The following is a 25,422-nucleotide window of genomic DNA, read 5'->3' as shown; positions in this document are numbered from 1 at the left end:
AAAAACATGCATTATGGCTTTTTGTTACTTAACAGCTTCTATTATGTCTGTGTTGTGTTGAAAACAACACTTTTTAATTGTGTGTGCGTGTGTGTGTGTGTGTGTTTAACCATCCCCAGACCACTCATCCACTCAACAGAACAGGTCCGGCAGATGGTTTTGTCAGATGAGTTCAACACTTGAGAAGATTTCAAAGTGCATTTTATTTTTAGCAACAATTTATGATTGACCAATTAGATACAATGGTGTGCTTTGATGCATTTCATTTTGTGTCGTGTTAATTTAGAAGTTTTATAATCTTCCTGAGCATTGGGACTCCTGGGGGCTTTAGCTGTCTAACATACAAAACTGTCTTTATCTAGACATTCATGTGAAAATGGTCTGTTGCAAGTAAAAGGTCCTGCATTCAAAATCCTACTCAAGAGACGTGTTAACATAACACTTCTTATGCAGTAGAATGGTCAGTGTAGCAAAAATATTTTTTTATTTTACAATTCTAAATGGATGATAATAGAGCTCGTTTTCGACATGTTATATAGAGTCGGTATTTTAATCCAGTGGTTCTCAACCTATAGGTTGGGCCCCTCCAAGGGATTGTGAGCTGCTTAGTGAGGTAGAAAGGAAGAACACGTCACTCTTTGGATCTTTCTCTAATCTTTTCTTATTTTGCTTGTGAAATATTGGACAATCTGACTCATTTGGTCCTGAAACAAACCCTGTCTTAAGTTTCTTTGACATACACACCAAAAAAACAATGCATTGCATTTTATATACTAATATGTTTTAAAGTTCTAATCTGAAAAGAAACAAGCACTGAAGTGCAGTGGGGTTGAGTGAGCCTATTTTACATGGAAATGCTCAAGTAAAGTAGTAAATGACCGTTGACCCTGATGGAGATCAAAGCCTAAAGCCAAAACCAATGCAGGTCCTGACCTAGACACAAAAACAATAGAGTCACCCTCCTCCACTGGAAATTCAGCAGGGTGGTGTGAACAAGGACATTAGTGACAAGTCTCAACCAGGCAGTAGGAGGAGGTAATTAATTAGAGATGAAGAGCATCATACATCCTTCTCTATTCAATGCTACACCTACTCCCCACACGCTTGGAGATAAACAGAGATCTGCACATGACAGATGTGATCCTGCTCCCCAGAGTCTAATTACTGCCTGGGCTTCCAAGCTCTGCCCTCATGCTGGAGAGACGTAGAACATGATGGGGAATCTCTTTATGACTATTAATAAATGTGACATCAAAACAGATTAAAAGCAATTTCCAAGCTCAATAAAAATGCATCACTTTCATTGTGTGAGGATGTTTCAATTTCCCACTCATTGTAAGCCGCCAGTGATTATGCTCATCTGTGATGCTGCATGCGTATTCATGGGTTTGTGTGCCGTGGAATAATTGTGTTTCAAATAGAACAAAGACAGCAAAGCGACATGATCAAAAACGGGCAGATCCGATTTGCTTATTTAACCACAAGACCCATCACACGTTTAGTAACGGAAAATACTTCTCGGGACAAAAGCAATAAATGAAATCATGCAGATCTTCAAGACAAAAGATGTCCAGCTGGACCTCTGAAAGGAACACATTATCCTGATAATAGTCAGGTTTAGGCCGCTTTCTTTTAATATTTTAATGTTGGATCATTTTGGACTTTTTATTCCATGCTCCCTGACAGTGGAGGACAAATACACCATTCAGTATACTGAGAGTAAAGAAAAGCCCATATCAAGTAAGCTCTGCTCTTATATACACCTAAGGATTTGTTTATTTCCAGGAACAGTTTATCTATAATAAAACATCAATGACTTGAAGCCTAGTCTTGAAATTGATTATTTTGTTATATTTAGCACTTGTTTTGTTTATGATTGATATAAATCTGTGGCTCAAGCACAGCTTGACCCTCATTGACCTTCGAATGGCAAGCATTGGAAGAGTAAGAGGCACTCTGTCATTAGTATCCGAGCTGCTGGTGGATAACAAAAGCAGAAGGACAAAACTGTGGTAGTGCATCCGAAGCACAAATCATAGCTTTGATTAAATATACTCATGCTTCTTGTTATGCATTAAATGGTGTACAGGTAAATATATATTTGGAAGTAAATCTCCAAACAAGTGTGCATCGAAATACAGTATTAAAAGCAAAGTGTGGGCGACACCTAATGGACTAGAAAGAAATTACGCCATCCAGAATGGTTGATCACATTCAGCTCCCTCACGAAGAAAAAAGAAGATAAAGCATTTATTTTGTGTGTAAAACTGATTATAAAAAAAGAAATCAAAGAGTTTAGCCTAAAATGAATGTGTTTTTTTCAGCAGAGTTGTAGTGGATGGAGTTACAAAATTGATGACAAACTATTTACACTTTTATCTTTTATTACCTTAGGTTATACAATGACCTAATGTGGAATCAGAATACACATTGTGGTTTAAGGGTTTAACTTACATATGTACAGGCACTTAATCAAAATTCATCAAGAAGCAAAATATATACCAGAGTTGGTTCTTTACGGTCTGAGAATCTTTTACATGATATACTACATACTGGTGGACACAATACACTTTTTCATCAGAAGACTACAGAAATATTGTGCAGAGCCATAGAGAAATAGATGATAATGGCGTATGAAGACAAAGAGTTAGCTGAAAGTGACCTCATCTCTCATCCTAGTGCATCAAATCCATTATCCTTGTGCAACAGAAGACAAACTACACACTGACTTTACATTTCACAGAATGAACACATACAACCAAGCGGTTGTCACTGCTGTGACGGACAGTGAGTCTGATCACAAGGGTCTAGACACTCGGCCTCTACAGGCAGGTGGCTGGTCGGGATGCCTGCTGGTGGACGGACCTTTCTTATCGGGCTGAAACCGCGTGGAGAGGAGCCGGGGGAGTGAGCCGGTGAGTGGACGGGGCGTAGGGGAGGACCTGGGAGGGGGTGAGGCAGTGCTAGAGGAGAGGGACTGCGGGGGTATCTGCGGGGGGCAGACCAGACGGGCCGCTCAGTTCTGTTGGAGGAGGGCGGGAGGACTGGAGCGTACATAGCAGGGATACTCATTTCTGATTGGACGGCAGCGTTGCCAGAACATTCTTCAAAGTGCTCCAGAGTCTCCTGGAACAAACAAAGATGTGTTACAATCACGACCAGCTGTGGTGTTTTCTGTGATTCTCATTTTATAACAGCGTCGGTCTATCAGTCAATCTAACACACACCAGACTGAAATATCAATGCATTGATGTATTACATACATACATTCATGGGCTCCAGAGGATGAATCATAATGACTTTGATCATCTCCTGACTTTACCTAGCACTATCAGCTTTTGGGCTTTTCGGGAAATGTTTCGACAACTATTGAATTGATTGGCACAAAAAAAGTTTGCGGCTCATTCGTGGTGCCCAGAGGATCAATCCTGAGACTTTTGTGTTCCTCACAATCACAGGGTTGATATTTGTGTTTTCTTTTTTGGTGAAATATCTCAGCAGCCATTGGGTGGATCGCCTCCCATCACAAACGTGGCATTCTCATCGGCCTCAGCTGTACTTTGTGTTAGGTGCTAATTAGCAATTGATTGCATGCGTGCTAACATGACGCAACACGTTCTCACCTCCAACAATGCAGCTTGGTCAGCGCTCCAAAGCACCAACCAACGACCACTCTAGTGCCACATTTGCACGTGTCAGTAACGAGGTGTGAAATATACGCATTGTGTCTTTTCACAATAAACTTCCGTCCGGAAGTTCGGGTTAGGCAACAAAACCACTCAGTTTACAAAAAAGGGCGTGGTTCAAGTGAGAATGGGTTTGGGCATGTTACCATTGTTAGCATAATGTTAGCATTTAGCTCAAAGAACCCGGCTTGTGCATAAGTTCAGCCTCACACACCTGCTAGCATGGCTGCTTCTATTCGAAAGCTGTATATATGTTGTTGTTTTTAAAAATAAAAGAGTGACTTACATCTTCATTGAGAACATAAAGCGGCATGGGACTCCTTCGACCGAGTGTGGTTGGTTTGGGAACAACATCAACTGCAAAACATGTATATTTTAGTATTGGTTGGTCACCGCCAACTAGTTTTTCTAACGTGTAAAATCATTCTTTAGTGTTGTCCGTCTTTTTAAAGGTGATAATGACAAGTATAAAGTTGTTTTAAATATTTAAATATGATCAACTGTAGTTGCCGCTCACCATCATGGCCATTTTCACTATGCTCTATGTAGATGGGAGCTCTTTGGGGGACAGGTCGATGCTTCTTTCTGCAGCAGGAAAAAACACAAATATATCCAAACCCTGCTGCTAAATGGTGACTACAGGTTACAGATCACTGTGCTTATTACTTTTGCACCAAATGTTCATGAGTACAATGAAACTGTGGAGCCACTTGAGATTCTAGTCACATCCTCAACTGCAATATGAAAGCCAATGAGAGGGAGAGAAGAGGGAAAACAGGGCCGAGAAGAAAGAGTGGCTCTCACTTGGACGGTTTCCAACAGGCGCACACTGTCACCAGGGTGATTAGGAGGAATATGCCCCCGGTGGACAGGATGATGTATAGCGAGCTCCGTCCTAAACCAGAGTGACACACAGAATTAGACAAGGACACAAAGAGAGAAAGAAAGGTTTGTGTACATTTTTGTTGAGTCTTCACAGAAATAATTTGTTTATTTGGAATATCCTTTTTTTCCTTTCAGATAAGCTTAGAATAAAACATGGCCAGGATATGTCGCATGCAAAACATTCGATTTATTCTTTTTTAACATTGCTTGCCAAGTCTTTTGAGTGTGCTGGCATGAATAAGGTGAATTGAAGTAGCACATTAGGGTATCCACTCTGAGACTTGTTGGTGCCGTGCTGCTGTGCATGTGGTGGGAACAGAAAGGAGTTTGAGGGCCTGTAGCTGTCTCTTCATGCAACACATAGTACACCCATAATGAAGTCAGGATTACTGAGGTCCACTGAGGCAAAGCATCCCCACCTGCCTTCTTTTTCTGTTCTCTCCTCATAAATAACTGCCCATTCATTGGATTAGACAGCCGCTCCCTCCTCTCTCAGCCTGACATGTGGCCCCCGTACTGGCATCCAGTAACAGCCGCTACGCTCACGGCCCAGATTTGCTCTCGTCGTGGACATTGTTAGAGAGACAGGCATGTGTACGGGTCAGCTTGAGATTTTAATTGCTTCTGCAAACGGATGGTTCTCCAACAATGAGCTAAATACACAACGTGTCAACAGTTGGTTGTTATTTATTAAACCTAGAAACCAGTGTTGTAATCCAAGTACATCAAAGTTTTTAAGTAGAATTTTGAGGTACTTATTTACTTTTTCTACTCCACCAAATTTCAGAGGGAAATGTTGTAGTTTTTGCTCCGCTACATTTATTTGACAGTTAAAGCTACTCATTTGCACCATATTTTCCCCCCCATATATCATGCATTTCCTCCAACAGTATGTTAAATAATTAATAGACATTAAATCTACATCTAGCTACAACTTTAAAATCCCGCCAATACATTATTGCATATAAATTACAATAATCCAATATTACGCATCTAATTTGACACATAACGTACATTTTACTGATAATACTTCTGTACTTTTACTTAAGTAGGGGATCTGAATACTTTTTGCTGAAACTAAACGTGTATAACTTGAGATCCTACCGGTGTAACATGCCACCTACTGTAGACAGTGAGCTTGACAGGCATGCTCTTCATGCTGCTGATGGGGTTCTCCACTGTGCAGGCGTAAATGTCATCATCTGACATCACAACGCGTGAGATGGTCAGCACCTTTTGGTCATGTGAAAGCTGCAGGCGTGTGTCATTGGTCAGCACCTTGCCTCCCTTCAGCCAACCGTAGATGGGCTTTGTGCCGTTGTCGTGGGAACAGTGGAGGTTAAAGTGCTCGCTGTACTCCAGGACGGACGAGGCCATCATCTGGATGTAAGGCTTGGACACGGGGACTGAGGACAAAGATGTAATATTCAAAGATGGGAGAGGGTGGTCCACCTGAATAACTCGGAATAACTAAACTCCAGTATCACAACTGCACTCTCTAGAACAAGAGAGATTAAATTGTTACAAATCCTCCTCAGTGTCTTCTCATGTTGCTCATATATTTTGAAATAAAAAAAAGACTGTGATCCTGCCTACCGTCCACACTGAGGTCAACATAGCGCTCTCCGGTGAAGGTGTCGTCTGTGATGGAGATCTCCACTTCGTACGCCCCTTCGTCTGACAGCTGCAGGTTGTGAAGCAGCAGAGACCCGTTCTCACACACCTGGATGCGGTTGCGGTACGCTGGCCTCAGGTTCCCGATGATGTCTGTGCCTATGGACTGCACAACAGTGATGGGTTTCTCTTCGTCCCTCTTTAGCTGCCACTTAATCACGGGCTTGTCCGAGCTGCTGCTGGAGTAGCTGACCGACAGGAGGGCCCCTTTGCCCACCGTGCCCCTCACCGCCTGGGTTTGGCTGGTCACATTCACCCCTGAAGCCCCACCTGGACAAAAAGGGACGGTAGTGAGATCTTGAAGTGAGGAGCAGAATGAGAGGAATACTAAGGAGTTGTTGAGGGACACCGAGTAAAGCAAAGAGCAGTCACTTTGCAGCCTTTGATGCTCCGCCAGCGAGCAGAGATCAGATGAATCAACTGTTACATGAAGCAGTCGAGGGCACACTAATTACTGCAGCATTAATTACTACTGTTACAGACAGAAATGAATCAGAGCAGCAAAGGAGCATGGATACAATGGGCCAAAAACAAAGTACATTAATGAAGTGTATATTTGATTAACTTGACTATTTTAGACATATTGTAGCTTCCACTACTGATGCAGCATGCATTAAACGTGTGTGCTTTTTACTTTATTGCTGCAGTCACTGGCTCATTTGCAGTATTAGTTTTATCTGCCCATCATCTCGTATACAGCAAACACCAATTATGGTGAAACCATACATCTTACATGCCTTTGCATCCATAATGTTACACATCAATCTCATTTTATTGTTAATTGCTGATTTACTTTACATTTCATTTTTTGATCATCCATTATGTGTAACATAACATTATGAGCCGCTCCCAGCTGACATTCATTTCAATTAAAACAATAATAGGTAATCTTTTTTTTTTTGCATTATGCAACAACTTTTTCCACCACTGCTTGAAAACTTAATACAACTTTCTATGTCAAATACACTTTTTAACTAATTTGAATAGTTCATTGGGTGTCATTAAGTACATTATTCACAAACTATTTGAATGAAATAACATTCTAATACATGAGATACAAGATTTTCTTAGTTACAGACTTGATGAACAGAATTGCATTTTTTCTTTAAAACCAGCCATTATTCGTGAACTATATCCACGCAAACAAACTCATATCCACACACGTTGTGTTTCTCTAATCCCTGACCTGTTCCTCCCCCCAGGAATTCCTCCGGACCCCTCGTAGTGAACAACTAATACTCTAATTTTGATTTGTGTTCCCCAATTATCCTGCACCTCCCACAGGGATACGGTATTACAGTGGGAGCCACATTTCATCCTTTATAGGACAGCCCTGTCTTGGAAACCAAACACAGCACAGCTATTAAGTTCACAGTGGAGGTTCCTATAACTCAGCTGTGGTGGACACATGGAGGTCTAAACATTGGCCCCAGGCCCGCGAGGGGCTTCCTACTGTTAGGCCTCAGTATGGACAGAGTAACCTAGAAGAGAGGGAGAGAGAGAACCGCACTGTTCACTATTCTTCACACTGAGGCAGTTAGCAGGGCATTGCCTCATTGCCTTGGTAACCATTTGGTCCGCCTGACAGGGGTTGCCAAGGCGATAAGACAAAGGGCATGATTGTTGGAACTAGTTTCCTCCCTTGAAAAGAGTGAGAGAGAAAAGAGAGAAAGTCTTTGTCACTGGTGAAGTTGGAGATAGACACTGGATGCAGTAATTCCAACAAAACTGACCTGGTTGGGTAAACTGGGAACCCAACCGGGTCGTTAAATGAAAATCACACATTTTTAAACCAAAATCACCGCATGCTAAACTTTGATCATCACTTTAGCCGTCAAATGAACTCATCCAAAGCTTCAAAAGAAGCCGGACCGGCCCGATTCACCAGCTCTGCACAAAACTTCACGTCATCACACTTAACCTACACATCCCCTTCTTATTAACCCACAATGGACACTAAAGGCTCCTTTGAGCTCGGGATGGGGGCCCAAAGGAGAGCACCACCCGTGAACGAATCCATTGTACCACAACATCAGGGACTAACTTAACCTGGATTAACTTCACTTCAAACGGAGCAAGAATTTGAGTTTTTGTGTGATGCAAAGAAAGTAAAGCAAAGCCTGTAAAATAGGACATATAAACACCCTAAAGGGCCCAGTCAGGGTTTTTTGTGTGTTAATTGACTGTCAAAATATAACAACTTGATGTTTTGTCATTTCAAAGATAGCACAGTGTCAGAGAGATAAATATGCCCTCTTATCTCTGGAAAGGCTACTAAATATTTGAGCTTACCTGTGAACAGAAGGAGGAGGAGGCCAACGAGCGTCAGTAGTGGAGGATTGTCAGTAAAACTGTCGCCTGAAGAGGAGGTCTTCCTCTCCACCTTCATCTTGTATCCTGGGAAGAGTCTTTCTCCCACTTAGTGAGCATGGTTTATCCACCCTGGGCACGTCTCTGTGGCTCAACACTCTCCACTGCCTGCCTGCAACACTGGCCTCTGCCTGGTCACACTGAGCCCCACTCTCCTCACAGCACCCCAGTCACCGCCAACAACAGCCAACTGTGAGAGTGTGTGTGTGTGTGTGTGTGTGTGTGTGTGAGACAGAGACACAGTGTACATGAGCTCCTCTCTTCCACTCCACGTTACCCTTTCAGAAAGGAGCTAAAAGAAAGTATAGTGATTGCTTTTTTTAGGCGGTTATATATCTTATAGTGTCAGTTCTTCATGAAAAACATTTTTACACTCTAAACCATTAAGGGGTTGAATTCAATATTGAGTTCAGCTACTTTACAAGAAGTCCTGCCTGGAGGAACGACTGTGCTTCAGCTCAAAGAGGAGCCCACTTAAAGCTCTGAAAGGTCTGAGTTTGAAAAACAACTCACACATTGTGTCACATTGTGCAGACTGCTCTCTGGACTGGAGCCTCACAATAAACTCACAATTTGTCACTCGGCAACCAACCCCACCGTTGACGCAAACATTTGCAGCCTCTAAGCATTCTGCTGCTAATTGCTACAGCACCTGTCAGGTGTATGATCCCATCAGAGCTACAATAATAAGAGCAATACAGGAAAGAAATAAAGTACCCACTTTGTCCTCTAGATGGGGTAGAAGCTACATTAAGGCAGTGAGCTATAGGAGGCAATGCTTTCAGAGAAACCATGACTTGACGTTTGACGTTGTGGCTTCTTTTTGTCATTTTAATGGATAATATACAGACATCATGTATCGAGTTGTTGACTAAGGAAGAAGCAATAGAGAGACTTTATGTCGTTTCTTTCTTTCAGGTGCAAAAACAGAAAACACACTGCCAATAAAAAAAATTGAATCAAAATACAATAGTTTGAATTAAACCCGCCATCCCGTTCTAATTTTTTGTAAGCTGAACTGTTACCGTTCATCATATCAAACATGATGCTGTGTTTAAAATCCCCATAGTTACATCATGTTTCACTGTGTTTTGGAGATTAAGGCGTGCATGCATTGTTGAGTCAATTCCATGATAAGTCATCTCTCCCTCTTTAGGAAAGCTTTTTTTTTTTTACTTCTTTGAACATTTTTTTGACAACAAAAGGAGGTTTTATGCAGAGGAGATGACGCGGTTGATTGAAAGCATGTGGAATGTGGGAACAGCTGCCGTTCTCCACCACTCTCCCAGGGCTCAGACTCCTGTGTAGTGGTCCATCAAAGCCCAACCTCTCCCCTCCACCTCTGCCCTCCATAAAAGCATCACCTCCCTCTTCCTCTCATCTTCTCACGCACTCTAAATCAAGGGGGACCCTCTCCACTCCATACGGGGAGAGAGTGGGAGCACAGACGAGGCCTCTGTGCTCTGGTGTCTGTGTCATTCATCCCGTTTTGTCCACAACGATACTGATGTCATCCTGTGTGTGAGAAGATGTATCTTACAATGTGATACACCTGATATCACAGCTCTATGTGACCGTGTAACTGGTGTTATATCAGGTGTTCTTTATGCAGCTGTGGCATTCGTGTCCAGTTACCACTGGTTGTGTAAGCTACTTGGTATTAAGGACACTGTATCTCCTCAGAGTGGCATCACCCCTGCAAAGCACACGTGTGCCCCTTGCTGTTCATCTTGGCTTATTCATCTCTAATTATCACCCGTGAGACCAGAAAGATCTTTTTCTCCCTGACAAGCTGTCTGAGAAAGAGCACAAACCAGCCAAGCAGATCTTTCACATGATCCTGAAATAGTCCACGCTCAAGCTTAACAACTTGTAAAAGGGGCAGGATAATTATTCCCTCCTTCACCGTTGCGGGTTTAAGGCTACTGTGCACTTTACAAACTAACTCTCGCTCGCACGACTCACATGAGGATCCATCACGACCCTAACGGACGGGATTTGCAGGCTGTTTTGTTGTCTTTCCTTTCACTCTCAGAATTCAATCTACAGCACAACGTGGGTGTTGTTGCTATGTTTGGAGGTGTGTACAATATTGATTGTACACCCACAGTCATTACAGAGACAGGAGAACGTGGTCACGGTCCCTCTGGGAACGAGCAGGAGAAGAGAGAATGGGTCCATATGAAACCAGGATGTTTATGAGAAGGTGGCGGAGGAGGAATGTCAAGCTGACAAGGAAGTGGCTACGCAAAACCACTGAGACGAAGACTCGTGCTGGTTGTCCTACCTCCACAGCTGGTGACACAATCAGCACCGCCTGTTGAACGGGTGACTTGTGTGGGATCGGAACACTAAAGTATGCGTTGTGTTTATTCCTGTGTGTGATTGCATGTGCAGTCTGAGTTTGTGCAGAGTGCTGTATGGCTCAGATGTGTGTAGGTGGGCTGAGTGGGAGCACTGGGAGACTGAAGATGCTCTTGTCTGTTTCTCATAAAGTGAACAAGACTGCTGGCTGGGCAAATGAGGCAAAGATTGCCTTGTGCTTTTGTGATTTAAACAGCCATGTTGCAATAAAGGTAGGCCAAACAAGTATTGCAAAAAATACCCATCAGTGCACACATCGCTCGGTCGTGTAGCAGTCTCTAAAAATGTGCTCGTGGATTGCATGGAAACATTTTAAATCGTAATGCATAAAGGCTCTGCAACGGCATACAATCTGTTTATTTAAACTGACCCATCTAATAGCTATTATTATGTAAAACCCCAATTAGTTTGTTGAGTTGTGTGTAATCGGCAGTTTAAATGAGGAATGCATGGATTAAATGTTATGAATGATTCATGAGATTCCTTATGCACTTTCACACTCCAACTTTACTATTAAAGAACAGAGATGGAGGTGACAGAAAACCTGAACTTAACCTGAATGAATGAAGTTTCAAACAGACATTTCACTGTATATTTAAGGTGGATTTATTTGTGTACTGACATGACTTTACAACAACGTTCAGCAAGGTACTATTCAATTACTTTTACGGCTCTGCAAACTTTGATAATGGAATTTCACACACCTGAACATTAAAAACAACAAAAAAACGCACCATCACAACAACAGAGTATATTGAAGCAATGAAAAGCTGTACTTAAAATAAAAGTAATTACTGCATGCTTACTGTTCTGGAAGAGCAGATTTATAGAAAATGCTTGATAAGAGAAAAGAGAACCTGCTATTTATGTGCTCAAAAAGATAACCAGGGGAACTGCAATCTGAATTATGTAACTTTGAATAAACAGAGCATAAGTAGCTACTTCCATTTTCATGTTTAAATCATTTTTCTACGCAAGTCAAAGAGGTAAATAATAGTCAAGATACAAGCACATCATAAACAATCCAAAACCACAAATAAATTAAGCCACTAAATATGCAAAGGTCTAATGCTGATGCGTACAAGGTTTAGACACAGATGGTATGTACTGATCCGTCCAAAAATAAGCCCTGTTAAGCATTTAGAGGACATTCATTTTCACATTCACTGATCATCATCTAAAAACTAGCACACCACCAGAAGTTTCACAAGTACATGCAGTGAGTCGCAAATTCTGGGTCAAAGACATCCGTGCTGATGAGACTGCTGAAGAAGCAGAGGAGTGTTAAAGTTCACAAAATTCACATAACACACCCTCAAAAAACTGTCGGTTGCTTTTCTACTGCTAATTTGTGTTGAAAAAGATGAGTCCTGGGTCAAAAAGGCGTGCCTGAAAGCCAGCCCCGCCACCTTATGCCAGCCATCTCTCGCTACCTTGCTCCCCCCTCTCTTCATCCAGGTCAGGACAGGGCCGTCACTGCTCTGGCACAGATGTGTCGTCTCTCTCTACTGCCCCCGATCCTCCGCTCTCTAAAAACAGAAACAGGCAAGGCGTAGGTACACACTGCGGAGCCTGGAACCGTTTCTGTGTTCGCACTTGTCGTCAAGGTTAGAGGTTCCAGTGCATAGTCACAAACTGTAAGGTTGTGGGCGGATCTGTTATGAAAACACACTTGAAGAAAACTTAATATAGAGTTGCTATGTTTCAAAGGAGGTGGTGCTTTTCCAGGAAATTAATTTATACATTTTAAAGTATTTCACAATGCTGACATAACCGATAAGCTCAAAAACCCAGTTCTGTTGAGAAAAGGGGGTCTCCCCCAATGGGAGGGGATGCATGGCTCCAGTTGGACAGGTCCATTAATCCTGTTGGCCCTCTGATGCATATCCTGTACCATATGCACCTGCAGCTATAAATACATCTCCACAAAGGATGCATGCAGCCAACAACTGGGTTTGGGAGAATCACTGACGAGCATCCCGTGTGTATTAGCCACATCCCCAAAGAATGCTCCTTTGAAAGGGAGACATTTTGAGGGCTTTGTCTTATTTCTGGAAAATGATGTGGAGCTCCGAGTAAAATTCTTTTGTCCTTTTCAGTGATAAAAATAAAGCATGAAATCTAACTTAAGTCCAGATTTTGCATCAGAGGAATACATTTTTGGGCTAGTAGCTAAATTCTGAAACCATGTTCTTGTTCACAGTTCTTTAAAATAGATTCTAGGAAAACATGTTTAGCATTGTGAGAATGTAACTCGACATTTTCCAGGTGAACCGAACCCTGAAAAACAACATTTTTCATTTAGTCTCTAACCCTTTAATATAATAATGAATTAAAAGATTCAATCATCTGTTGCTGCACACCCTATATGGTAATTAAATGAGTCACTCAGTTATGTATTGCATTAATCACACTTGGGGTAACCCATTAGGGGGTCTAATAGATGCATTTAATTATGTATAGCTTTTAATGGTTTCCCCTCTAGTGTGTATAATCAGTTGTGTTCTATGTGTTTGGCTCTGAGAAAAGATCAGGTCACAACATTTTTCTTCTAACATCTTAAAAGGGGAAACCTGAAGAAGACGTTTAATGACTACCGCATACATTAAACTATGCTAATAATAATAATATTATTAATAATAATAATAATAATAATAATAATAATAATAATAATATGGAACTCTTTCTAACTCTAAATCTGTTCACGGTCAAATAAGCAAATTCCTCCATCACTTACCTTTCTTCATCTAGTTACAGCTCCTGATGGGAGCCTCTACCTTCCTCACAGTCACTACCCATAATGCCCTCTTTAACGGCATTATGTGACCTAGTCTTATCCCTTGGTTCTACACCACTGACCTGCGTCCCCCTGGCTGCCGTTGAGCACATCCCCAGTGCTGCTCACCTCCTCCCCCTCGGCTTTGTCCTCCGGCTTCATCTTCTTACGGGTCATGTGACCACGGAAACCAGCCTGGATCTTGGCAGCAGCCCTGTTGGCCTCGGGGTCATCCAGCGGGATGTCCATGATGTCCTCCTCTTCCTGGGGCCGGCTGCACTCCTCCTGCGGAGAGGGACCAGGACGTGTTAGTCAATCACAGAAGGGTAGCATATTACATGATCATATGATTTTATTTCACTGGAACACTGAGGAAGAAAAAACCCTCAACAGATTGCGATACCATATTTTGTTAATTGTGCAGACTACAAAATTATCTGTTGGACAGCGAGGGATGTGCGCTTCCTGCCGAGTGTCTCGACATCAACAGGGCTCTCAGGAGGTCACTAACCCACATATCCTCCATTTTTCTCTCCCCGTTCGCCTCTTCTCATATAATACATTGATGTCTGAGTCGGCCTTTTTTGTAATTAATCATCGTTGTCCGTCTTGTTTTTCTTTTACCGTGGAAAAGGTTTTTTTTTTAAAAGCTAAACTGCGCATCTAGCAGACATAGGCTTCCCAAAAAAAATCAAATTACACAAAATTAATGAACGTGCTTTTTAAAATGTTTGGTAAGAAAGAAGGTTGGTGGAATAGATACACAGGAGGTGTGGTAAAAAAGAAAGTATTAATTTCAGAGAAAAAAATATTTAGTTCTTTGCAACTTGGGCCAAAGAAATGATGAGCCAGCGAAACCGCTGCCGTGGTCAAAACCAGCAGTGACTCTGAAACGTCCCAAGGGAAACATGGGCTGAGCGGGAGACATTCTGGCATGTCACAAGTGTCAGTGGAAAAGCGCCAAACCCCGTCGACAAGTTATGTAAACACCGATTCAAATTCTGTGGCGAACACATATCAGCTGCAGCCCGTGCGTTTGCTTGTAGAGATGGATTGACATTTCATACAAAGGCAGCCCACAGAACGAGCCCACTGCCATCCCACTGCCTCGGTGAGGCAGTGCTTCATGTCTCCAGTGAAACCCCTCCAGTGTAGGAGTGTGACCACCCACCTGTTCAGCCAGCATTCATTAGCCTCTCTGTCTGACTGCTCACTGAGCTGCCACAATACAGTTTTTTTTTTTTTTTTTTTCAGCAGAGATGCAGGTCTGCTGCACTGGATTTGGCTACACACCTTCTCAGTGGTCTTATTGTTTTTATTGCCTCAGGGTCCTCAGACGTGATCTGACAAATATTTATTTAAATATTGTGATGTAAAGCTCTATTATCCACTTATGATGACAATAGCTTAAACTGCGAAAAATGACTTTGTGTCGTTATGTGTGAGCCATAATTATTCAAATGGTTAAAAAAAATCTGAAGTTAAAGGAAAACAAACACATGGCAGTAGTTTGAGGGCAACCAAATACTTGTAAATACCATAAGTAAACAAACTGCATTACCTAATTAACACGACTGATCGGTGGTTAAAAATCAATCTGTTAAAAAGTGAATCTTCTACTTACATTGTGACAGTCCATGTCTTACTCTCAGAGGTGAAGTCAGTCTTCAGGTGAGCTGACCTAGTGTGACTTGTATGCCTCGATTGCTATGTCAACCGAAGCAAAAGCTCTCTTTAAATTGGTCTCCGGTATAATACAGATGCCTCACTGGCTCTTACTAACAATCACTGTATGTTCAGTAACACCCGCTCACGCACAGAGTGAGAAAGAGACATACAGTCAGAGAGAGAGGACGAGAGAAAGAGGGAGGGAGGGAAAGAGAGACCTCCTACTAACATGACAGCATGCATTCCATCTTTTCAGTCCCATTAAGGCTGCTGACCTACTGTGTTCCCATTAACATTCAACGAGCACAGTGTAACGACTGAAGAAAGTGTCCGAACAGGCTAAATGTGTGAACTACTTCAGTCATCTTAAAGTTTGACAGCTTTGCCAAAAGTGAATATGATGAGCTTCATACAGTCCGGATATAAATTGGGAAACCACAAAGGGACTCCCACATGCAATGAGCATCATGAAAATTCACGAGTTGCAGCGTAACAACAACAAACTCCCAAAACAGAAACAGATGACCAACATAGAAATACTATGTAAAAGCCAGATGGTTATAAAACAATGATTGCTGACTTTCAAATTCTAGAAATAGCGTGAAAATAACACAGTGTAAGCATCTTGGACTCTTTTACACCAGGAGGTGTTATAAATTTATTAGAGGCAGAGTGAGCTAACAACCCTCTCCATCCCTCTGATCCCAGCTGGTACGGCCGCCCACACTCCTCTGCCAGCCTCAGAGACAAGACGGAGAGAAACAGAAAACATCCATTTATCTGAGTTACATATCTGACATCAACGCTCTCCTGCTGGGTTTACTAACCCGATAAACACGTCATTAATCATTAACGTATTTAACAAAGTATTTATTCTCCTGTGATGATAGTACAGAAACATCTTTGTGACTAGACAAGACATCTGAGATACTGCAGCAAGGTCCCTGTTAAGATAGACGGCCTATATATTGTATGTTTTGTGGTAGCTTTGTTCAGCTGAACTGACTTCTGCCACTAAGCGTATACATATGTAAATATGTGCTTGAATGTAAGATATGTCAAAATTCACTCAAAAGACAGTAGCTATCACTCAGTCAGTTAGCAACTGCTAGGTTACTGATACAGATGATGCCTAGCAACGATCAGCATCACCATCTCCTATTAATTCCATGATGACACTAAGAGAGAGCAGGATGGTGAGGGGTTACCATGGTAACATTCTTAGTACCCGTTCCTACACTCCCCTCCCTGTGTTTGGAGCCCTGTTGGTCCAGAAAAAAAATCAGACAGGGCTAATTGTGACAGCAGTAAAAATGTTAAAGGCCTTATATCACAAGACAAATCGTCCAGTAGGCCTCTTATGATGAAAGATTGAAGAATTAAGTTTCAACTTGCGGAGGATGTGGTGGCTCCCAAGAGGAGAGAGTGGATCTGGCACTAACAAAGCCACAGTATTACAGTTTCATAAGCATGCGGCAGAGCAAATGCCTCAAACAGCATCCTGAACACGCCTGAATATGAACAAAGACACAGACACGGCCACTTCAGCACATTTGAGTTCAAATTATTTGGATTGCGACCCTCTCTGTGACATTCAAACCTTATCAGAGCAGCCACCATCCAAAACATTTACTATTTTGGGGATATTTTCAAACACCCAGGCCCAGAGAGCCAAGTGGGGACAAAATGAGGGCCACTGTTGATCAGACCCTTCCCTGAAGGGTTTATTTATAAAGGCTACCTGAGACAGGAATGGGAGCAGAGCAGACTTAAAGACACCTCTCTCTGAATCATGAACGTGTATTTAGTCTGCTGATAAAAGTGGAGGAGATGTTGTGAGTTGTAACCACCTCTCATTGTCAAATCATACATGTTATTACCATAAATGGTGAAATATGTACTCATTGCAAACATCAAACAATCATTTATAATGTTATAAGTGAAATTATGATGCATCACTGATGCATACATTCTGTATTGAGAAGAAGAATCAAACTTTACCTCGTCGCCTCTCTTGCCTTCAGGCTCTGTGGAGTCCGTCTCAGACCCAAGTGGCCTTTCCTGTCCTTGGTGGTCTGCAGTCGGCTGATCTGCGCTCTGAGCTGGGCTGATGATGACCTCTTCATGTATTGCATCACTCTTCTCTAGTATTTCAGAATCCATCTCCCCTTCTTCTATAAGTTCCACTGCTTCTGAAGTTCTCTCTTTTGATGTGACCTCGTTTTCATCCACTGTATCCTCCAGCTGTGACTCCACATGTGTTCTCTGACTCTCATTTTGCTCTAGATGCTGCACACTTGTCTCTAAACTTTCACTCTCCATCGACTGGGAAACTTGTGATGGATGCTTTTCCGTACCGCCATCAATTACTTGATCCTCCACCTCACTATAAACGTCTGTATGTGCGTCCTCTTTGTCTCCTCCAACCGCGTCGCTTATCTCATCTTCTTTGAAGTCAGGCTCGTTTGACATTGCCTCCTTTTCAGAATCCTCATTCTGGTGATATTTGCCTTCCCTTATCTTCTCATTATCATCATTTTTATGATCAGGTTCATCCTGTGGATTCTCTATGTTCGCTTTGGTGGTGGGCTGAGGTGATGAGCTGATGGTTTTAACACCTTTACTCTCATCATCATCATCATCATCATCATCATCATCATCATCATCATCATCATCATCATCATCATCATTTGTGTCCACCTTCTCCTTCATGATATCAGATGCCTGATACTGACTTCCCATTTCCCCCCCTTCAGAGTGAACTTCCTTTTCAAGTCCCATCATTTCAGGTTCATCGTGTTCTTGTGTGCTGGATATAATTTGGTCTCTTGCCACTTCTGTAACCTCTTTAGACTCTTCCTCATGTTGCGGTTCTAATAGCTTAGTCTGTAAGACCTCTACTGAGCTCTCTTCCTCTGGCTGTTCCTCCTCAACCTCTTTAATTTGCTGAATCTCTGGAACATCTTCAAAGCTAATCTCAACCAAGGAATCCTCCTTTGGTAAGGCATTACTCTCTAAACCACCCTCTGTATCAGCTGAACTTTCATGTAATCCCCCAGAAGGAGCCACGGTGTCCTCTCCTTCCTCCTCCTCTGTTTTTTCTACCTGATCTTCTGCTTCATGTAGTTTGCTCTCAGGAGTTTCAGATTGAGACAATGATGATTGTACAACAACATCCTCAGGTTGGAGTTTTGAGCTGTCATCATCTTCAGCAGTGGCTTTTACCATTGTTTTTTCCATTCCTCTAAGCTCTGTAGCACACACATCCTTATCAGGAAGGCCAGAATACGGAAAGGCCTCCGCTGGTTCGTCAGTATCTCTGTCCTCTCCATCCGAGTGTCCAATCACCTCATCTATAATTGCACTCTCTTGGTTACCACCTCTGTCATCTCCTGCAAATCCTAACTCCTGAGCACACACATCTAGATTAGAAATCTCTCTGAATGATAACAAGTCAGTGGGCTCTAACTTAGACTGAGGTATATTTTGTTCCGAAGCAGAGCTGCTATCTTTTCCATTAGATATCATGTCAACTTGATCAAATGTAGTTATTGCTGGGTCTTTCTTCTCCTCTGTCACAAACAGATCATCTGCTGGGAGCATGTTGATGGATTCCTTTTCTGGAAGTCCCTTTTCCAGTGAAATACTGTGTTTCTCTGTAATATCTTGTTTCTCCTCATATTCTTCCGTGCTTTCGGTTAAATCAGCCTCTTCAGAGACATTATTAGGTTGTGTGGTGGAAAGATTTGAGGTTTCTGCTGAATGACTGGATTCATCTTCAGTTTGGGACTCATATGATTTGTCCCTAAAAAGTACCAATCAAAATGAAAGACTGATGCTGAGAAATATTCAATATGACTGGGAGTAAGTGATAATAGTGACTTAAGTGATGCTTCTTCAAAAAATAAAAACAACAACATCATAATGCCTCTGTGACAGTCGTCCTACAGCTAGTGGCATCTTGTCCTTCTGCCCTGCCCTCTCTTCTCACCCTTGACACTGCAAATCTGAAAGCACCTTCACTCCTGAGCTGAACTTCTGTGCTAGTTCCAGACCTGTCTGAGAAGTTGAAGCAAGGACATAGGACCATTCTATTCATATTCTAAATTAATTATCATAAGCTTATATATTTGATTGTTTAAAAATGATGACACACACACGTACTCCAGGTGTGTAATAAAATGAAAAATATAATATTTAATTCTGACTTCTTCTTTGCTCGTCACGTGTTACTGGTCTTTCCCTCATGTCGGCTACATCCTCTCCTTCTCTTATTGATCTACCTGCCGGCTGATAGCACATTAAGGTGAGACTCACTTGGAAATGGCCACCTCTTTTGCAGGCTCTTTTTCAGGACTAGCCTGTTGGAGGGAAACAAACAACAACAGTGTATAGAGGTGAATAAACAGAGAGACAAAACAGAGACAAATATTTATAGGTTTGATGAGAGTAGTGACTTTGATTCAGTACCTCAGTAGTCTTGAATGCATGGTCGTTGTAAAATGTATCTTCCAGTTTAGCAGCCACCTCAGGGTCTATGCCACTATCTACAAACAAAAACAAAGACAATCAATTACTTCACAGCAGTTAATAACATTAGTTTCAGTTGACCAAAGTTGCAATTACCTTCTCTTTGTTTTAGAAGAGCATCGAAATACTGTGCAGCATATTTAGGGATGTCTTCAGGTTGGTTTCTCAGGACTTCTCTGGCCAGCCCCTCCAGGATGGCACCAAATCCTTGCGGGACCCGCAGGTGAGTGTAGCCGAAAGGTACTGACATGTTTTAGCGTACAGAAGGACGGTGACTTCTGTGACAGCTAGGGATAACTATGGGAAGTCGAAGTGCCCCCCCGTAAGTTACTTTCTACCTAGTGTGTAGCGTAGAAGAGGAGAGAAGCTAACGTTAGCTGTTAGCTAACACTGGGAACTTTCCACAGAATGTAAGCCAACGTGTGTTGTTAATTAGCTCGTCACCACACGCCACCTGTATTGCTACATATATCTTTACAAGATTTAGCAAATGTCAGAAAAGTAGTAATACCTGTTATCTGAAATGCCTTGCACTTCGAATGCTTTAGCTAACAACAATTAGCTACTGTCTTGTTGAAAACCGTTTCTAGGCAACGGTTTTAACTACGGACACTGACGAGGCTCAAATGTTAAAAAAAACTCACAGAAAATATTCGCTTTATTCGATGTAATGCGGTTTAATTGTTGGCACAGCACACGGTCAAAACAATATAATGTGTACATTCAACATAGCATGAAGGCTGATAACGTGTAACGTGTATTAGCATGTCAGACATGTCAGGCGTATGTGATGACTGCATACTCTGAGTTGGTGCTCATCTTCCGGCTGACCTCCCTGGGCTGGGGGATGTGCAGTCTGTCAGCAGAACGGGAGGCCTGCAGGTGAGACCTCGAGTCATCTCCCCACCACTGGAGGAGAAGCAGAGAAACACCACAGACTACGCATGAGAAAAGGGTGTAGACACCGTGACGTCACCCACCGGTTTGTGGACTACGGTTTCGACATTGGATATTGGCCGTCGCCATCTTGGAACTTTTGCAACCAGTGAACAAGTGAACACGTTTGGCGGAGTGGCAACCTTACTGTACCTGGCTCCATCTGTGAAGCTGCTAACAAAGTACGCTTCTACAATTCAAAGTAAACTTTACAGTTAAGAGCATAATCTTAGTAGTGACATCTGCATTCGTAGTGACAGTAGTGAGGCGTGGTACCGACCTGTCAATCACAAGGTAGACACGCCCTAAAGCATACCCCGCCTTATGGTCTATTTTTCTCTAAATGGGACCCTAATTTACTATATCAACATGATGCTGTGATGAAGAAGACTTAATGCTTGCGATTGAGACCATAAAAACATGTTTGCAATGTTTCCTGAGAAAATAAATCAAGTGAGAATTAGGGTATGTGGTGTAAGATAACAGCAACACATTTATTCTAAATAACCACTTGTTTTAATTCTAAGCAATTTATTATGTATACATGGCTGCAATTTGCAGACGTGTAAACCAATATTACAATCAATAAGAATAATGAAACAACTAAATAACTACCGGTAACCGGATAAAACTTTTTTTCCATTAAGTTGTCAGTTTATTTGGCACATTTAGCTTAGATAGATAGATAGATAGATAGATAGATAGATACTTTATTGATCCCTAGTGAAATGTCAAGCATCCAGTAGCAGCTTAACAACCCTCTTATTTAACATCTCTGCAATAAATCCTACCTTCAAGTATGCTGTAATCAGTTTGTTGGAGAGGCAAGTTGACATAAAACCCTGAACTGCCACTTCCCCTTAGCCTTGAGTTGTGTAAATAAAGCATAACCAAGTGAGTGCTCATTAATTTAAGATGAGATATTCTGGGTTTATTGCCTCACTGTAAACCCACAGTAATACACTCTGAGTTCTAACCACTACAGGCATTTACCTGCTTTAGATTCATGCAGGCTACACTATCTATGGTTGCAGAGTTGCTTATGGAGGAGAATAAGCTGACCTATGAATTTGGGATTCAGATACATATGGACTCTAAAGTCAGATCCCTCACCTCTTTTTGATCTCCAGCAATCAAGTAGCCGACCTGAGTGAGCTCTGGCGTACTGACACCGCGGACTGTGATCATGATGTCAGCATATGGAACCTCAGAGTCACTCTCATTATCTGGGCCAAAGAAATGATTCAGTAGTTATTGCTGTGATGTTGTGTCACTTAGAAAACAAGTGCGGTGATGCTGCTTATCCAGAGCTCATCATACCTGGTGTAGGCATCCTCAAAGTCACTCTTTCACTTTGTGTTGACAGTGACCCTGGGAAATATGACACGTATGAATGGCAGCTGCATTTAGGGAATAACATTTGTGCATTTTATTTTAAAGCATTTACCCTTCACTGGTGAGGGGGCTCTGTGATGAGGTAGTGGTGAGCTGAAACAAGAACATATGAAGAAATTAGCTAATAAGCAGAATTTTGCTGAATCATAGATTTTTAAAGGTAATTGAACACAGGTTTAACCAAACAGTATCTTGTACTCACCCTGACTTGGACAAAACTGGCTCCCCTGGAATGGAGTGACATTATTAACAAAATGATTTAGACATCCAATTATGTGTATTTCTTTTTAGAAATTGTTACTTTTTTACAGCAGATGTACATTCATAGTGTGATATTTTGTAATCACCTTTGTTAATCCAGCTCTGTCTGTTCCGGTTCACACACAGGCAAATGGCCAAAGCCGCCAGCATCGTAGCCACAACTACGGTAACTGTTGCTAAAACCTTAATTCCAGTAAATTCTCCTGTTACATAAAACAACAGTGTTACCGTGGAGTGGATTGGATGAACATCTGCTTCAAGTGTTCTCTTCACAGTTGAAACAGAGACGTCCTTACTTCGACCAGTGTGAAGCTCTTTGAATCTGTCCTTAATGCCGCCTACTATACAAGCTGTTGACTCTCAGCCTTCTGATTCTGGCGTTGAGTCTGCCAGTCTGCTTCCTCTCTGAGTTTTCTCCAGCTTCCAAGTGGATAGGAAACTCTACTCACTTACAAATTTGCCAAAGAAAAGTCTCTCACTTTATATATTTTATAAGGGTCTGTCTGGCTTCCTTTGTTAATTACCCCGCCACCATTATGCTAATAGGACATCCTGCAGTGCATTATTTTTATTATGTGCATAGTTTTATATCTGTACCATTTCAGGTTATTGACTGACTTGAACTGCTTACATTTCAGGAAAAACATGACAAATAATATTATGTGTGTGTACTCCAAAGTGGCATCTCACCTTTAATTGAATCGTTTGGCTTTGCAGGAAGAGATGCTGAGAAATATATAAAAATATGTATATAAATAGAATTCATATCAGACACTTTAATACCTAAAAAATAAATAAAAATCTAATTAATTTCTCACCATTTGCAGTTCCAGTCTTTGGGGTAGTTGTCCAGTGTGGGACTGAGAAACAATGACAAGAAATACACTGAAATGAAATCTACTTTACTAAAGACGAAATATATCTCATGTGGATTTTCATATAATAACCTTGAAGTTGCAGTGAAACGATGCGCTCTATCCTTTGTGGTAGTTGAGTATCCTCTGTATCTTGTGTGAAGCAAGTGTAGTTCTTCTTGAGGTCTTCAGCAGACACATTCGGGAGATGAAGGGACATCATGCACAAGCTGCTGTTGCTGATGGTCCAGGGACAGCCAGAGCTGTCTGATGATTTACTCCAACAGCCACGAACAAATCCCGTGGAGCAGTTGTATGTGCAGTTTAATGTTAGAGAGTCACCTAACGCTACAGGCAAGACATCGGGCATCTTCGTATTAACAACGCTCACAAAATCTGCAAAAAGAGGGAATTTGATCGACGTTACAGAAAAAAACCATTAGATTATATCAAATAAATTTTACATTTTTATAATTCCAGTCCAATGAGAAAGAGTATATATACTTTACCTTGTGTCACCCAAAAAAAGAGCAAAGTGAAGTGGACAGATATCATCGTTGCTTTGATTCCTGCTGCTTCAAAACATGCAATCAATTGTTTTGTGCTCGTGCAGTTGGGTGATGCTTGCATCTGCAGAGAAATGCTAAAAAAACCCACAAATGTGCGACAGGAAGTGGCATACAACAGGATTCAGAGTGTAAAAATAATTCATAACTTTCCATCTATTGCACCTGACTTCCTGCAAAGTGGAAAGCAAAACTGTATACCCAAACAATACCCAACTGACACAAACAACCACGTTTTCACTTATGTATTAATGTGGAAAACATACATTTTGCACGAGGCTCGAACAAACATGATGCGGTTTGCACATATCTGCAGATGCACCATTGCAGCTCACTCTCTGCTCAAACAGAGGATGTGTCTGGCACTCATTTTCCACTAACATTGAATAATTAATTTTCACATCCTCACACTTGGAAGACAAAGGGTCCTTTGTGAGAAAGCTTTCAGTGTTAGCGTGTGTGGATTCAGTTAATTGACTCCATCCATCTGATTATTCATATCTGTTCCATATTTTATTCTCTTTTTAACCTCTAAATGAACTGCACAGGTAACATTATAACTGAAGTGAGCCACTCAGAGACAATATCTAGGTTAGCCTTAGCATCTGCTCATGCATTATGGAAGTGGAAGGTACAGTTACAGAACATCGTTGCTCGCCATTATCAGCAAGGGCAATCACATAGGCCTCAAGTTTCATGCTCTTGTTTCACTCTCTCCTCTCACTTTCATGCCTTTAACCACTCCGACCTGTGGGCTCAGACCAAACAGCCTTGAATGAAAATACACACACGCAGACACACACACTAAGTGAAACAGTGTGGACTTCATTAGAGATTCGGTGATAATGTGCTCATGGAAAATAATGCGCCTGTTCTGTTTTCCAGCTTCATGGATTTTACTGCTGCTGACACGATCTGTACTCGCCTCAGGTAAGAACGATGAAAACAACAAAACAAAGGCACCTTGACTGGACAGTCCTTCTAATGACACACTTGTCCGTCCTCCCTGACATGAATTCATGTACGTAAGAATCATCTGAAGGGAGTGCAGACCTCGTCCTCGGTGAAGAGGCAGACATGGATCAGTGTCCAGAAGGAAAATACTTCTCCCATCGGCTTTGTTTGGAGTGTCCCTCTGGCCATTTGTAAGTCTTCAACCATCTTTAAACTGCATACGTTTGCTATGTTCACTAAGAGAATACATAGATGCAACCTTAATATACAAATACATGATTTGCTCCTATGAGTCATATGTAAGTTAAGATAATTCACAAATAAATGTGTTTTATCACCACTATAAGACATTTCAATGTAATGTCGACAATAAATGAATATATTTATTTTGGACAGCTGTCCTGGCAATGTATCTGCACCTCATAGATGTCCAGTAGGAACGTTCAACCTCTACACGGGGAAAAGCAATATCAGTGACTGCAAGGTAAGAGATGGTTTTTAAT

The 25,422-nt window shown here is 41.7% G+C and overlaps 3 protein-coding genes across 4 annotated transcripts; all 3 read right to left on the bottom strand.

Moving 5' to 3' along the window:
* Positions 1–2,394: 2,394 nt before the first annotated feature.
* Positions 2,395–8,781, bottom strand: hepacama (hepatic and glial cell adhesion molecule a). The gene is made up of 7 exons (XM_084018748.1): positions 8,538–8,781; positions 6,168–6,515; positions 5,696–5,977; positions 4,491–4,581; positions 4,204–4,271; positions 3,973–4,043; positions 2,395–3,126 (listed from the first exon to the last, which is right to left on the bottom strand). The coding sequence occupies exons 1-7, from the start codon at positions 8,632–8,634 to the stop codon at positions 2,770–2,772; spliced, it is 1,314 nt and encodes a 437-aa protein (XP_083874874.1). The 5' UTR covers positions 8,635–8,781; the 3' UTR covers positions 2,395–2,769.
* A 2,858-nt stretch (positions 8,782–11,639) lies between these two features.
* On the bottom strand, positions 11,640–20,345 carry nrgnb (neurogranin (protein kinase C substrate, RC3) b). 2 transcript variants are annotated; one of them, XM_084020432.1, is made up of 6 exons: positions 20,050–20,345; positions 19,894–19,970; positions 19,741–19,784; positions 17,425–19,228; positions 13,885–14,040; positions 11,640–12,508 (listed from the first exon to the last, which is right to left on the bottom strand). In XM_084020432.1, the coding sequence occupies exons 1-6, from the start codon at positions 20,201–20,203 to the stop codon at positions 12,485–12,487; spliced, it is 2,259 nt and encodes a 752-aa protein (XP_083876558.1). In that variant the 5' UTR covers positions 20,204–20,345; the 3' UTR covers positions 11,640–12,484. The 2 variants fall into 2 exon arrangements, with proteins under 2 accessions (XP_083876558.1, XP_083876557.1); XM_084020431.1 differs by having other exon boundaries at positions 11,641–12,508; positions 13,839–14,040.
* Positions 20,346–20,599: 254 nt separating this feature from the next.
* Positions 20,600–24,017, bottom strand: LOC311020407 (uncharacterized protein). The gene is made up of 10 exons (XM_084020433.1): positions 23,909–24,017; positions 23,493–23,795; positions 23,364–23,405; positions 23,236–23,271; positions 22,632–22,748; positions 22,487–22,511; positions 22,337–22,377; positions 22,210–22,260; positions 22,003–22,115; positions 20,600–20,862 (listed from the first exon to the last, which is right to left on the bottom strand). The coding sequence occupies exons 1-10, from the start codon at positions 23,952–23,954 to the stop codon at positions 20,731–20,733; spliced, it is 906 nt and encodes a 301-aa protein (XP_083876559.1). The 5' UTR covers positions 23,955–24,017; the 3' UTR covers positions 20,600–20,730.
* Between the last annotated feature and the right edge of the window lie 1,405 nt (positions 24,018–25,422).

Source organism: Eutrigla gurnardus (genome assembly GCF_963514095.1).
Source record: "Eutrigla gurnardus genome assembly, chromosome: 10".
Lineage (NCBI taxonomy): Eukaryota > Metazoa > Chordata > Actinopteri > Perciformes > Triglidae > Eutrigla > Eutrigla gurnardus.
The sequence above is the reverse complement of the archived record's forward strand: the minus strand, read 5'-3'. Positions and strand labels throughout refer to the sequence as shown.